Raw genomic sequence first — 14,789 nt, 5'->3', positions numbered from 1 at the left:
TACTGTCCAGGGCACACACCCATCTTACCACACAGAGGTACCTCCAAGCATGGCCTGGCTGAAATGCTGCTACTGGGAGATACAGAGACAGCCTCATACATGCAAAATAATCCAACTTGTTCATCTTGGAGTGTTGTTAGCACTGGGCAAATTCCAACCCTACTCCTAACCATCCTTATTCACTTAAGTACCCTCAGCAACTCTTCAGTCACAGAGAATTACCCAAGCTTACCCATAATCCCATATTAAGGTCCTATGAGATAACAACATCACAATCACAAACAAAACTGCACACACAATGCCCTAAGAACATAAGCCTGAATTTTATCTACATCTTTCCCTCCTTCATCAGCCTCAAAATGCACAGTTCCTGACCACACACACTTTGGGTTTTGACTCCATGTGGGCAGAAGCATCTGTGTCAGTTGCATACCTGGGTGTGATGGTGAATGCTGGGAACACAACCGGCTCTCACAGTCCTTGTTCTCTCCCTTCCCAAATGCTGAGTCCCAGCTAGAGCTCATTCAAATACAGATCAAGCTCAGCTCCTCATTCTCGCACACACTCTCACACTCTACTGCCTATAGTATCCTCACTGCAACATGGTCAAGGGAATGTCCTGATGTCAGTTACCTCCCATCAGTGGCCATAGACAGAATGAGGCTGAACTCTCTCCAATCTTTCAGTTAGTAGACTCTGGCTTCTGGAAAGACTGACCATATCCAAAGCAGCTCTCTAATGAGGAGAAGGGGTGAGAATGGGATTCCCACTCTTGGGAAAGGTCAGAGACTCCTGCGGAGGGCACCATGAGATGGTGGCACTACCAAAGGTCATGGTGAATGATAAGATGATTTTAACATAGAAGGAAAAGAAAAGGAGCTGTAGTTTCAAAATATCATCGTCATCAACAACAAACAAAGAATGATGTGGTCAGGTAAAAGAAGACCCCACAAAACATGATGTGGTAGTATCCAGATAGAATCAAGTCAGTATTCATTGGTGACTGAATCCAGGTAGATTCATTGGAGAATAAACTACAGTAGTTGAAGTGTGAATGCAAAGAAGGGAAGTGAGGAACCAGTGTGTAGATGGTTCTTGAAGGAAGTTGGCTGTGAGGAGACAATAGGTGGGAGGAGGAGATAACTAAAGGAGGATACTTAGCTTTGGAAAGGGAGTTTACGAGATGGTGAAGACTTGAGCCTGTTCTCAGGCTAGGGGAAAGATCCTGATGAACTGGAGAGGGTGAAGATGAATTGGTGTCAGTTACATTGCTGGACATGTATCTCCATTCCTTGCATCAGCTAGGGAGAGAAGATCTCATTTCCATTTTACACATGAGACGTCTGACATAGAGGAGCGCCACTGTCCCCACTAGTAGTCAGAACACGACTTGCAGTCACTGCTGTGAGGTTAGCTTTTCCTCTAACTTCATTCAGTTCACACTCTTCAACCCTTATACAACCTTTTTGTCTTCTTCATAGGCTCTTTCCCCTGTTGAACACTTACACTTTAGTGTTAGGTGAGTTTCAGACTTCAGCATATTTCTCTACATGGAATGTGAAATCATCCGAGAAGATGTCAGATTGAGAGTGGTAAGTAAGGCAGGTCAGTAAGAAAAGGGCAGCAGGAAGCAATCCTACCTAGTGAAGGTCAAAGGGAGCTGAGTTCCTTTACTCTATCAAGGTAATTTCCAAATGTTGGATGGCAAAATGATTACCTAAATTGCTTATTTAAATACAGGTTCTATGGCACCCTTCAAAGTGATTCAGAAGGCACAGAGTGAGGCCAGGGGCCAGATTTAACAGGCATCCCAGTGGTTTTGATACAAGGAATTCCCTGGTCCAGGTTGGGGCTGTGGGAAAGACTCAGGCAGGAATAACCTCAACTCTCCTAATGGAAGTTCTTTTCCATTCAGCCATTCTCATCTCAGATGATGATGAACAGAGAACCTTTCAAGATGGTGAGTTCCAAAGCCTGGTCTTTTTATTTTTTTATTTTTGTGAGTACACAGGAGGTATATATATTTATAAGGTACACAAGATATTTTGATACAGGCATGCAATGTGTAATCACATCATGGAAAATGGAGTATTCATCTCCTGAGGCATTTATCCTTCATGTTATAAGCAATCCAGTTTTTAAAAAATGTACAATTAAATTATTTTGACGGTAGTCACCCTGTTGTGCTATCAAATGCTAGGTATTATTCATTCTTTCTAGCTTTTTAAAAGTGCCCATTAACCATCCTTACCTCTCCCCCAGACCCCCCACCACCCTTCCCAGTCTCAGGTAGCATCCTTCTATCTCTATGTGTTTGACTGTTTTGACTTTTACATCCCACAAGTAAGTGAAAACATAAGATGTTTGTCTTTCTATTCCTGACTTATTTCACTTAACATAATGACCTCCAGTTTCATTCATGTTTTTACAAATAATAGGATCTCATTCTTTATTTTATGGGTGAATAGTATACCATTGTGTATATGGATGATATTTTCTTTATACATTCATCTGTTGATGGACATTTAGTTTGTTTCCAAATCTTGACTATTATGAACAGTGTTGCAACAAACATGGTTTGTTTGTTCTTAAATCTCTCTTTGGTATACTGATTGCCTGCCTTTTGGTGTATATACCCAGCAGTGAGATTGCTGGATCATATGGTAACTCTAGTTTTTGTTTATTGAGGAAGGTCCAAACTGTTCTCCAAAGTGGTTGTACTAATTTACATTCCTGTCAACAGCATATGAGAGTCTCCTTTTCTCTGCATCCTCCCCAGCATGTGTTATTGCCTGTCTTTTGGATATAAACCATATTAACAGGGCTGAGATGATATTTCATTGTAGTTTTGATTTGCATTTCTCAGATGATCAATGATGTAAGCACATTTTCATATGTCTGTTTGCTATTTGTATGTCTTCTTTTGAGAAATGTCTACTCACATCTTTTGCCCATTTTCAATCAGATTATTAGATTTAGTTATATGGAGTCATTTGAGCTTCTTAAATATTCTGGTTATTAATCCCTTCTCTGATGGGTAGTTTGCAAATATTTTCTCCGATTCTGCGGGTTGTGTCTTCACTTTGTTAATTGTTTCCTTTGCTGTGAAGCAGCTTTTTAACTTGATGTGATCCCATTTGTCTACTTTTGCTTTTGTTGCCAGTGCTTGTGGGTTATTTACTCAAGAAATCTTTGCCCAGACCATTGTCCTGAAGAGTTTCCTTAATGTTTTATTTTAGTAGTTTCATAGTTTAAGGCCTTATATTTAAATCTTTAAATGATTTTGATTTGATTTTTGTGTATGGTAAGAGATAGGGGTCTAGTTTCATTCTCCTGGATATGGATATCCAGTTTTCCCAGCAACATTTATTGAAAAGACTGTCCTTTCTCCATTGTATGTTCTTGGCACCTTTGTCAAAGATGAGTTCACTGTAGGTACATAGATTTGTTTTTAAGTTCTCTATTTTGTTCCATTGGTTTTGTGTCTGCTTTTATGGCAGTACCATGTTGTTTTGGTTACTATAGCTCTGCAGTTTAATTTGAAGCCAGGTAATGTGATTCTTCTGGTTTTGTTCTTTTTGCTGAGGATAGCTTTGGCTATTCTGGGTCTTTTGTGGTTCCATATGAATTTTAGAATTTTTTTTTCTTACTGTGAAGAATGTCATTGGTGTTTTGATAGGGATTGCATTGAATCTATAGATTGCTCTGGGGAGTATGGACATTTTAACAATAGTAATTCTCCCAATCCATGAACATGGAATATCTTTTCACTTTTTTCGTGTCTTCTTCAATTTCTTTCATCAGTGTTTTATAGTTTTTATTGTAGAGACTTTTCACTTCTTTGGTTAAGTTAAATCCTAGGTGTTTAATTTTATCCCTGTTGTCAATGAGATTAATTTTTAAATTTCTTTTTTAGAGTGTTTACTGTTGGCATATAGAAATGCTACCGATTTTTGTATGTTGATTTTGTATTCCTCAACTTTACTGAGGAATACAGTTCTAATAGTTTTAGTTCTAATAGTTCTAATAGTTTTTTAGTTCTAATAGTTTTTTTAGTGGAGTTCTAATAGTTCTAATAGTTTTTTTAGTGGAGCCTTTAGGTTTTTCCAAATATAAGATCATATCATCTGCGAACAAGGATGATTTGACTTCTTCCTTTCCAATTTGGATGCCCTTTAGTTCTTTCTCTTGTTTGATTGCTCCAGCTAAGATTTCCAGCACTATGCTAAATAGCAATAATGAATGTGAACTTCCTTGTCATGTTCCAGATCTAAGAGGAAAGGCTTTCAGTTTTTCCCCACTCAGTATGAAACTAGCTGTGGCTCTGTCATATATGGCTTTTATCATGTTGAGGTATCTTTCTTCTATACCTGGGTTTTAAAGGGTTTTTTATCATGAAGGGATGTTAAACTTTGTGAAATAGCTTTTTAGCATCAATCGAAATGATCATATGGTTTTTGTACTTCATTCTGTTGATATAATGTATCACACTGATTGACTTGCGTATGTTGAACCATCTTTGCATCCCTGGGATAAATCTTACTTGCTCATGATGAATCTTTTCTTTTTTTTGAGACAGGGTTTTACTTTGTTGCTCAGGCTGCAGTGTGGTGACATGAACATGGCTCGCTGCAACGTCTGCCTCACATGCTCAAATGATCCTCCCACCTCAGCCCCCAAGTAACTAGGGCTACAGGCCTGTGTCACCATGCCTGGCTAATTTTTGTATTTTTTGTAGAGACATGGTCTCACCATGTTGCCCAGGCTGGTCTCAAACTCCTGAGCTCAAGTAATCTGCCCACATTGGCCTCCCAAAATGCTGGGATTACAGGTATGAGCCATGACACCTGGCTGTAAATGACCTTGTTAATGTTTCATTGAATTCAGTTTGCTAGTATTTTGTTGAAACTTTTTGCATCAATATTCATCAGAGATATTGCCTATAGGGTTTTTTTTCCTTTTCTTTTTTTTTGATGTGTCTTCATTTAGTTTTGGTATCTGGGTAATACTGGCCTCATAGAATGAGTTTTGAAGTATTCTCTCTTCTATTTTTTGGAACAGTTTGAGTCAGGCTAGTATTCATATTTCGTTTTAAATGTTTGGTAGAATTCAGCAGTGAATCCATCAGGTCCTGGGCTTTTCTTTACTGGGAGACTTTTTATTACAGCTTCAATCTCATTACTCAGTACTGATCTGTTCAGGTTTTTAATTTGTTCATGGTTTAATCTTGGTAGGTTTTATATGTCTAGGAATGTATCCTTTTTCTCTAGATTTTCTAATTTATTTGCATATGGTTGCTCATAGTAGCCACTAATGACCCTTTAAATTTCTGCTGTGTCAGTTGTAGTGTTCCTTTCTCATCTCTGATTTTATTTATTTGCGTTCTCTCCATTTTTTTTTATTGGTCTGGCTAAAGTTTTGTCAATTTTTGTATATCTTTTCAAAAAACCAACTTTTTGTTTCATTGATCTTTTTGTTTCATTGATCTTTTGTATTGTTTTCTTCACTTTAATTTCATTTATTTCTACTCTGATCTGTATTATTTATTTTTTTCTAATTTTGGGTTTGGTTTGATCTTGTTTTCTAGTTCTTTAAGATGCATCATTAGGTAGTTTTTAATGAAATTTTTCTTCTTTTTTGATTTGTCCAGTTATAGCTAGAAATATGCCTCTTTGTACTGCTTTGCTTTGTCCCACAGCTTTTCGTATGATGTGTTTCCATTCTCCTTTGTTTCAAGAAATGTTTCAATTTCCTTATTAATGTTTTCCTTGACCCACTGGTCATTCAGGAGCATATTGTTTAATTTCCATGTATTTGTATAGTTTCCAAAATTCCTCTTATTGTTGATTTCTAGTTTTATTCCATTGTGGTCAGAGAAGATGGTTGATATTATTTCAATATTTTGGAATGTTTTAACACTTGTTTTATCACCTAACATGGTGTATCATTGAGAATTATCCATATGGTGAGGAGAAAAAATGTGTATTCTGCAGCCTTTAGATGAAATGTTCTGTAAGTATCTATTAGGTCTATTTGTTCTATAGTGCAGAATAAGTCTCAGGTTTCTTTCTTGAGTTTCTTTCTGGGAGATCTGTTCAGTGCTGAAAGTAGGGTGTTGAGGTCTTCGCCTATTACTGTCTCTTTAGCTCTAAGAATCTCTCTTTAGCTCTCTCTCTCTTTAGCTCTAATAATATCTCTCTCTTTAACTCTAATAGTATTTGCTTTATATATCTGGTTACTCCAGTGTTGAGTGCATATATATTTACTATCATTATATCCTGTTGCTAGATTGACCCCCTTATCTTTATATAATGACCTTTTTTGTCTCTTCTTACAGTTTTTGTCTTGAAATCTATTTTGTTTGACATAAGTATAGCTATTTCTGCCTTTTTTTTTTGGTTTCCTTTAGCATAGAATATCTTTTTCCATCCCTTTATTTTCAGTCTATGTGTATCTTTATAGGTGAAGTGTGTTTCTTGTAGGCAACAGATCATGGAATCTTTTTTTTTTTTTTTTTTTTTTAATCCTTTTAGCCACTCTTCATCTTTTGATTGATGAGTTTAGCCCATTTACAATTAATGCTATTGTTGATAAATAGGGATTTACTCCTGCCATTTTGTTATTTGTTTTCTGTTTGTTTTGTGGCCTTCTTTTCTTCTTTTTGGCCTTCCTTTCAGGGAAGGTGATTTTCTCTGGTGGTGTTTTATTTTCTGCTTTATGTTTTGTGTACCCATTGTAAGATTTTTGATTTGGGGTTACTGTCAGAGTTGCAAATACTGTCTCATAACCCATTATTTTAAACTGATGAGAACTTAACATTGATTACATAAGCAAATTAACTAGTAAGCAAAAAGAAACCTAATAAAATAAAAATTTTACACTTTACCTTCTCACTTTCTAACTTTTTGTTGTTTGTCTTTATGTCTTATTGTACTATGTCTTGAAAAGTTGTTGTAGTTGTTATTTTTGATTGATTCATCATTTAGTCTTTCTGCTTGAGTAGTTTACATGCCACGATTGTAGTGTTATAATGTTTATGTTTTTCCATGTGCTTTCTATTACCAGTGAGTTTTGTATCTCTAGGTGATTTCTTCTTGCTGATTAGTGTCCTTTTCTTTCAGACTGAAGAACTCCCTTTAACATTTCTTATAAGACAGGTCTGGTGTTGATGAAATTACTCAGCTTTTGTTTGTCTGGAGATGTCTTTATTTCTCTTCATCCTTGGAGGATATTTTTGCCAGTTACACTATTCTAGGATAAAAGATTTTTTCTTCAGCAATTTAAATATGTCATGCCATTCTCTCCTGGCCTGTACGGTTTCCAGTGAAAAGTCTGCTGCCAGACATATTGCAGCTTCATTGTATGCTATTTGTTTCTTTTTCCTTGCTGCTTTAGGATCCTTTCTTTATCCTTGATCTTTGAGACTTTGACTATGAGACGCATTGAGGTAGTCTGCTTTGGGTTAAATCTGCATGGTGTTCTATAACTTACTTGTACTTGAATGTTGATATCTTTCTATAGGTTTGGGAAATTACTTAATGTTATTCCTTTGGATAAACTTTCTTACCCTATCTCTTTCTCTATGTCCTCTTTAAAGTCAACAACTTTCACATTTTTCTGAGGCTATTTTCTAGATCATATGTGTGTGCTTCATTGCTTTTTATTCTTTTTTCTTTTGGTGCCTCTGACTGTATATTTTCAAATAGGCTGTCTTCAAGCTCACTAATACTTCCTTATGCTTGGTCAAGTCTATTATTAAGTGACTCTCTTGCATTCTTCAGTATGTCAATTGCATTTTTCAACTCCAGAATTTCTGCTTAATTCTTTTTAATTATTTCAATTTCTTTTTTAAATGTACCTGATAGAATTCTGAATTCCTTCTCATACTATCTTGAATTTCTTTGAGTTTCTTCAAAATACTATTCTGAATTCTTTATCTGAAAGGTCACATGTCTCTTTTTTTCCCCAGGATTTGTCCCTGGTGCCTTGTTTAGTTCATTGGTGAGGTCATGTTTTCCTGGATAATCCTGATTCTTGTAGGTGTTTTTTGGTATCTAGGCATTGACAAGTTAGGTATTTATTGTAGTCTTCTCAGTCTGGGCTTGTTTGTGCCTGTCCTTGAGAAGGCTTTCCAGGTATTCAAAGGGACTTGGACTTCCTGTTTAATATCTCTGTGGTTGTTTTAGACTCATAGAAGTTCTGCTTTGGTGGTCTTGCATAAGATCCAGAAAAATTACCTGGAATTCCAGACAGAGACTCTTGTTTTTTCCCCTTACTTTCCCCCAAACAAATGGGGTCTCTCTTTCTCTCTGCTGAGCCACCTGGAATTGGGAGTGTGGTGATGCAAGCACCCCTGTGGCCACCACCACTGGCACTGCACTGGGTTAGACCTGAAGCCAGCACAGAACTGGGTCTCACCAAAGGCCTGCTGTAACCACTACTTGGCTGCCACCTGTGTTCACTCAAGGCCCTAGGGCTCTACAATCAGCAGGTGACAAAACCAGCGAGGTTTTTTCACTTCCTTCAGAGCACTGAGTTTTCCCAGGACCTGGGTAAGTGCAGAGATGCTGTTTGGGAGCTAGGGATTGAAGTAAAAAATCTTATAAATTTACCTTATGTTCTACTCTACTACTGCTAAGCTGTCACTCAAATCACAAGACAAAGTTTTTCCCACTCTCCCCTCCCCTTTTCACAGGTAGAGAAGCTCTCTCTGTGGTCACCATTACCACTGGCCCATGAGGGGTTCTGCCAGGCCACTGCATGTTTGCTGACAGCCCAGGAGCTCAACAGTCAGCTCGTGGTAAATGCTGTCTGGCCTGGGTCTCACCCTTTAGGGAAATGGGCTCTCCTCTGGCCCAGGGCAGGTCCAGAAATGCTGTTGAAGACCCTAGACCTGATCTTGAGGGCCCCAAGAGCCTGCTTGGTGCACTACACCACTGTGGCTGAACTGGTACCTAAGATGCAAGGCAAAGCCTCCTCTTGACTTTTCCCTCTGCTTTTCTCAAATAGAAGGAGTCTTTCACCATAGCCACCACAGTTGGGAATATGCTGGGTCACAACTTTGGTCAGTACATCTCAGAGCCCAAGGCCCACTACATACCACCTGGGTACTGCTGCTGGTTATTTAGGGCCCAGTGGTTCTTTATTAAGCAGATGATGAATTCTGCCAGGACTGTGTTCTTCCCTTCAAGGCAGTAGGTTCCCTTTTCACCCAGGGGTGTCTAGAGATGTCCGGGAGCTAGGGCTTGGAACGGGGGCCTCACAACTCTACCTAGTCTCCTATCCTACTGTTGCTGAGATGGTATCCAAGATGTGGGACAGAATCCTCTCTACTCTTCACTCTCTTCCACTTAAACAAAAGGAATGAAACACTTTCATTGCTGTGAGCTGCACTGCCTGAGGTTGGGAGTGGGGTAGCACAAGCACCTTTTTTTAGTCACCCCAGCTGGTATCTCTTTAGGTCACATGTCACTCTAGTCCTCTGGCTCTGAGCCCAGCTCAGCATTAGAAATTGCCTAAATATTGCAGTCCTTCTGTCCTAGACTGACCTTTAAGTTTACCTAGGACTCCAGAGCACTCTGGCTGGCATTTGTGAGGCTTGCCAAGAAACTTGAGTTCTGAAAGAAGGAATGGGCAATTCCCCTTTGACTGGGTCTTATCCAAATTTTCCCTTTGTGCACTGGCACTGATTGAGCCCAGCCTGGCTCTGCTCTCTGCTATGACAAGGCAGTACTGAGTTCAATGTAAAGTTTTTCACCCAGTCACTGTGCTCTCCCTCTCTCCCAAGAGTACAAAATTTCCCAGAGGCTAGTCTCCTGTGCTGCGAGGAGTGAGGAGTGGCTACCATCATTTCATACTATCTCTCCAACCCTCTTCAATGCCTCGCCCAAAGATATGAAGTTAAAACCAGGTACTGTGATTACTCACCTGATTTTTGCTTCTATGATCGTGCTTTTCTTTGTGCAGACAGTTGTTAAAATTTGGTGTTTGTGTGGGGTGTATGAACCAGGTAGGCTTCTATTGTACCATCTCGCTCATCCTCCTCTGGCAGTTTTTTTTGCCTAGAACTGAGGCACTGCTGATCCCTGACCCCCTTTGAATTCCCACAAGAGCCCTGCTTGGGCTCAGCCCACACAGACCCACAGAGAACTTTCCCCCAATCAGGCTCCTCCATTTCCTGCAATTGACCCCTTCCTCTGACTGAGCCACTGTCCCCTGGGGCCACAGGGAAACCAGGCTTTCTCCTTTGAACATTGGGAATGGTGTGAGTCTGTTGGGGAGAGAGGCTGCCTGGGGATCCATCTCTCTAGGGAAGTTTTTCAACTGAACTGATGGTACATGTGGGAAATAAGGGGAGGATACAGGAGTTAGAGGTGAGACCAAGAGGGAAAGAAGTAGAAGAGGAAAAGTAGGGGTAGACTAACGTTTGGTGAGTAAACACTTTTCTTTCTCTTTCCAGAGCTATTTCTGAAACCGAAATTTTTGAGAGGGCATTTGCCAAGTGAGTGGAATCTGGCCCTCCCCTCCCAGGACAATCTGCACAACAAAAACTCACCTGATTGCCTTTGGTGCTATTACCCAAGGTCTTGGAGTCTGGCCCCTTGGGAAAAGGGCTGGAACAGATAGAGAAGAGGGGTTCAGGGAAAGAAAGGCAGAAGACTGGAGAAATCCAGTCTTTGAGCCTCTTTGGTGAGGAATTTCATTTCTCTTTTTAGAATATGAACAAGTTTGCATTCTCCCAGTAGGTGAGTGTGAGTTTGCTGGAGGTGGTGGTGGGGATCCCATCCTGCACACATGGGGTAAGTAGGGCAGATTGCTCCTGCCTTGCCTTTGCCACCACTGCCCTAGGGACTGGCTCTTGGTCATATGGAATGGAAAGGATCCAGAAAGGCTGAGAACGTGGAGGGATGAATGGTGATGGGGGCAGGAAGAAGTTAAGTGAGAGGGAGGAGGTGGTAGGAGAGCAGAACCCTCCAAAACATCTGAAAAGCAAATTTGGGGGGATGAGGAAGTGAGATGATGACTTGATTCTCCTTCTAGGAAGAATAGAGGAACCCTTCTGGCAAAGTAAGTATTTATTAAGGGGAAACCTGGGGCTTCTGGGTGGGAGCTGCAAATCTGAGCACCTAAATTGGTGGTTTCCATGCAAGTCAGAAATCTAGATCCACTTCCAAATTTACACTTTGCTCATGAAACAAACAAACGTTTATTGAGGACTTATTGGACAACAAGCATTATTCTGAACTTGAAAGTTATGGCTGTGAACCAAACAGACATAAATTCTTGCCTCTTTGGAGCTTCCAATCCAGTGATCTGTCATCCCAAGCAGATCACCCTGAGGGCACCTGATGCCTCCTGGGAGAAATAGAGGGCCCCCAACATCCACCCCATGGTTAATTCTTCATAGACTTTGAGGATACTGGCAAAGTTGCCTGATAATAAGGGCAGCCTATATGTGCCAAGTGCCTTACATACATAAACTCTGTCTCTCTCTTGCTTTTTGAGATGGGGTCTCACTATGTTGGCCAGGCTGGTCTTGAACTCCTGGCCTCAAGCAATCCCCCCATCTCAGCCTCCCAAAGAGCTGGAATTACAGTGTGAGCAACCATGCTTGGCCTACATAAACTCTTTTAATCCTCATAGCATCCCATTTAACCAATATGGAAACTGATTCCAGAGCACCTAAGATTTTCGCCTCTAAAGCCCAGTGCTAGATTTTACAGTATTCCTGACATGTCCTAGAAATGACCACTTTGTCATTATCTTCCATTAGTGATGATGTCTTTTCAAAATCTCAATCTCTGCTCCCAGTATCCTATTTCCTCTTTTCAGAATGCTGGATTGTCCATCTTTTTAGCTTCTATGACAGCTCTATCCACAGAGCTCAAGTGTGCCATTAGCAGAGACAATTTTGGTTAGTAGCTGAAAGGGATAGAAGAGTTTGGCTCATATTCATGCAAACAGGCTATCATTTCAAGGATGTTCTAATCAAATACTTGCCCCACTCTCTGGTTGGCATTGATGATGCCTGAGAGCAGATTTCAAGCATCTACAAGAGGAGGTTTTCCAGAAAATAAAGACACTGGCTCAGCTCTCAAAGGATGTTCAGGATGTCGTGTTCTATAGTATCCTGGCCATGCTCGGAGACAGAGGGGCTCTACAGGACCTGATGGACATGGTGAGGGGCTCCACAGTTGCATAGGTCTGGTAAGCTGTAAATGGGATTGGTTAGGAGATATGACTCCCAAGTTACAGGGGGGAGGAAGAATAAGCAAGATGCCAGGGGAATGAGAAAGGCTCGGGACTCTGGCGCCGGGCACAATGGGCCAGAAAGTGCCACCCCCACTACTGAGGCTGCTTGGAAACCCCGGTAGAAGGTAGAGAACCCTCACCCCTACCCCTTGGTTATCACCAGTAGACACAGGAAAATTATATAATGTTACTGTTATTAGTATTATTTATTAACAATAATACCTGTCTTCTATAGCTGGAATTGGACAGCTCAGGTCATTTGGATGGCCCTGGTGGTGCCATCCTAAAGAAACTTCAACAGGATTCAAACCGTGCATGGTTTAACCCAAAGGACCCCATTCTTTATCTCCTTGAAGCCATAATGGGTAAGATTAATTAAAGGGAAGAATGGGAGAATCATAAGTTTGGTCCCCAGACCCCCAAAAAGCTGTGTTAGATGCCATGTGTCCAAAGCCCTTTGAATGCCATGATCTTTCGTCCTTACATCACCGCTCTCTCTAAGGTCAGAGGGCTCACTGTGATAACCTGCCATATGATACAGAATGAGTTTAAGGCCTAGGAAGTCACCAGTTTATGTTTATCCACAGATCACTGGAGGTGGGTGATTCCAGCCTTCAGCCCCTGAATCCCATCCTCTGGTCCCTCTTATTTAGCATCCTGGAGACCATTCTGAAGGGCTTCCCAGGGCAGGGAGCTTGACCTTTAAGTCTAATGGGTTTTATTCCTCTACTTTGGAGTTATTCTCTCAGGGAGTCTCCTGCTTTATGGTGGGAGGAAAAATCTGGATTCTTCACTACTGTCTTTCCCCACATGTCCTCCACCCTCAGTGCTGAATGACATCCAACACGATTTGCTGGCCTGTTCTGTGGAGATGAGGATCCTGCTTCAGCAACAGGAACTGGTGAGAACTTCCCAGGGGCCAGAAGTTCAGGGAAGAGGGTGAGGGAACCAGAGGTAAGAAGAAAGATTCTGAGGAAAGAGAGATGATACAGGTTTATGCTGGGAGGGGAGTCCTTATCCAACGGTGGCCACTGGGAAATCCCTAGCTGCAGTGTCCTTCTGGACACCTGGTCCAGTGGGTATGAGCCTCCCTCAGGAGGGTCTTAGCTTCCATGGCAATCTCTGCAGCATTCCCCAATGGTCTAAAATAGCCATATGGGAGCACAGGACTTTGAGGACTAAGGGGATATAATATTCCTGCTCTACTCACACTGTTACCATTTGCTAATTACTTCTGCTCTAGTTACACTGTTATGATTTGCTAATTTCTCTGTTTTTCTCTCTCCAAGTATATGTACATATAAATACGTACCTTTATATGCATTTACTGTATTCTTACATATGTGCATATACATTTAGAAATAAAAACACCAGTATTCTATGAGGAGAGTTTTATTTTCACTATTTCATAGATGTGGAACCAATGCTCCCTGATTTCCCATAACTTGATTTGCGGATCATAGGATATGACGAGCATGTTACTTCTGGTCCTCTGGATCCCAAAGCTCTTGCTCCTTCTGTTATCCTGCATGGCCCCTGGATGCTGGGCAGAAGCCTTTTCTTCCTGATCTTAAAGGCTGGTCTGTAGAGTCTGATCATCCTTCTTCTAGGTAAGGAGCATCCTGGAGCCGAACTTCAGATACCCCTGGAGCATTCCCTTCACCCTCAAACCCGAGCTCCTTGCCCCACTCCAGAGTGAGGGTTTGGCCATCACCTATGGCCTGCTGGAGGAGTGTGGCCTGAGGATGGAGCTGGATAGCCCCAGGTCAACCTGGGATCTAGAAGCAAAGATGCCCCTGTCTGCCCTCTATGGGACTCTCTCATTGCTACAGCAGCTGGCTGAGGCCTAAGCCCTCCCTGATGGGCAGTCAGTCCAGAGATACTGGCCCTTGCCCAGTCTATGCTGTGAGTGTCCTTATGGGTGCAAGAGACAGGGCTGTGCCTCTCTGCATTTCTAGGTGGAGTAGAGACAGTAATGGGTAGAGACTTTAGGAAATGTTTTGGGGTGGTGGAATATTCTATATATTGACAAGAGTTTATATATTTGTCAAAACTCCTCAAATAGTATGTTAAAGATGTAAGCATTTCACTATGTATAAATTTTACTTCAAAATAATAAAAACAAATACTGACTCTAGTTAACAGTGTGCATTTTGAATTGTTTTGGGTGAAGTGTACTGATAACGGTAACTGATACTGAAATGCAACAAAAAGTAAGTTGACTTGATGATAGACAGATACATGACCAAGTAAATGTGATAAAGTATTAATAATTGGGGAATATGGGTGAAGGATATAGAAGAGGTTTTTTTTCTTTTTCTTGAAACATTTTGTGATTCTGACGTTTCATATTAGCCCCCACGTGTGTGTGTATGTGCATATTCCTCCATTATTAACATTTTATCACATTTTCTTGGTCATATATCTGTCTCATTCTGTGCTCTCTGTGTCATTTGCTAATGCCACCTGGCCTCATAAGCTGAAACCTGGGAGTCCACCTTGACTCCTCTCTCTCCTTAACCCCCGATCAACACAGT

General features: G+C 40.9%; 1 protein-coding gene across 1 annotated transcript in view; it reads left to right on the top strand.

The window, feature by feature from the left end:
- GSDMC (gasdermin C) overlaps positions 1-14,389 on the top strand; it is a 39,246-nt gene extending 24,857 nt beyond the window's left edge. The window contains exons 6-14 of the mRNA XM_025394580.1: positions 1,916-1,960; positions 9,788-9,910; positions 10,460-10,501; positions 10,716-10,745; positions 11,041-11,067; positions 12,039-12,178; positions 12,488-12,617; positions 13,080-13,153; positions 13,863-14,389. Coding sequence (XP_025250365.1) covers positions 1,916-1,960; positions 9,788-9,910; positions 10,460-10,501; positions 10,716-10,745; positions 11,041-11,067; positions 12,039-12,178; positions 12,488-12,617; positions 13,080-13,153; positions 13,863-14,102 — 851 coding nt within the window. The 3' untranslated portion in view covers positions 14,103-14,389. The remainder of the gene's footprint in view (positions 1-1,915; positions 1,961-9,787; positions 9,911-10,459; positions 10,502-10,715; positions 10,746-11,040; positions 11,068-12,038; positions 12,179-12,487; positions 12,618-13,079; positions 13,154-13,862) is intronic.
- Positions 14,390-14,789: the final 400 nt, after the last annotated feature.

Source organism: Theropithecus gelada, chromosome 8 (assembly GCF_003255815.1).
Source record: "Theropithecus gelada isolate Dixy chromosome 8, Tgel_1.0, whole genome shotgun sequence".
NCBI lineage: Eukaryota > Metazoa > Chordata > Mammalia > Primates > Cercopithecidae > Theropithecus > Theropithecus gelada.
The sequence above is the reverse complement of the archived record's forward strand: the minus strand, read 5'-3'. Positions and strand labels throughout refer to the sequence as shown.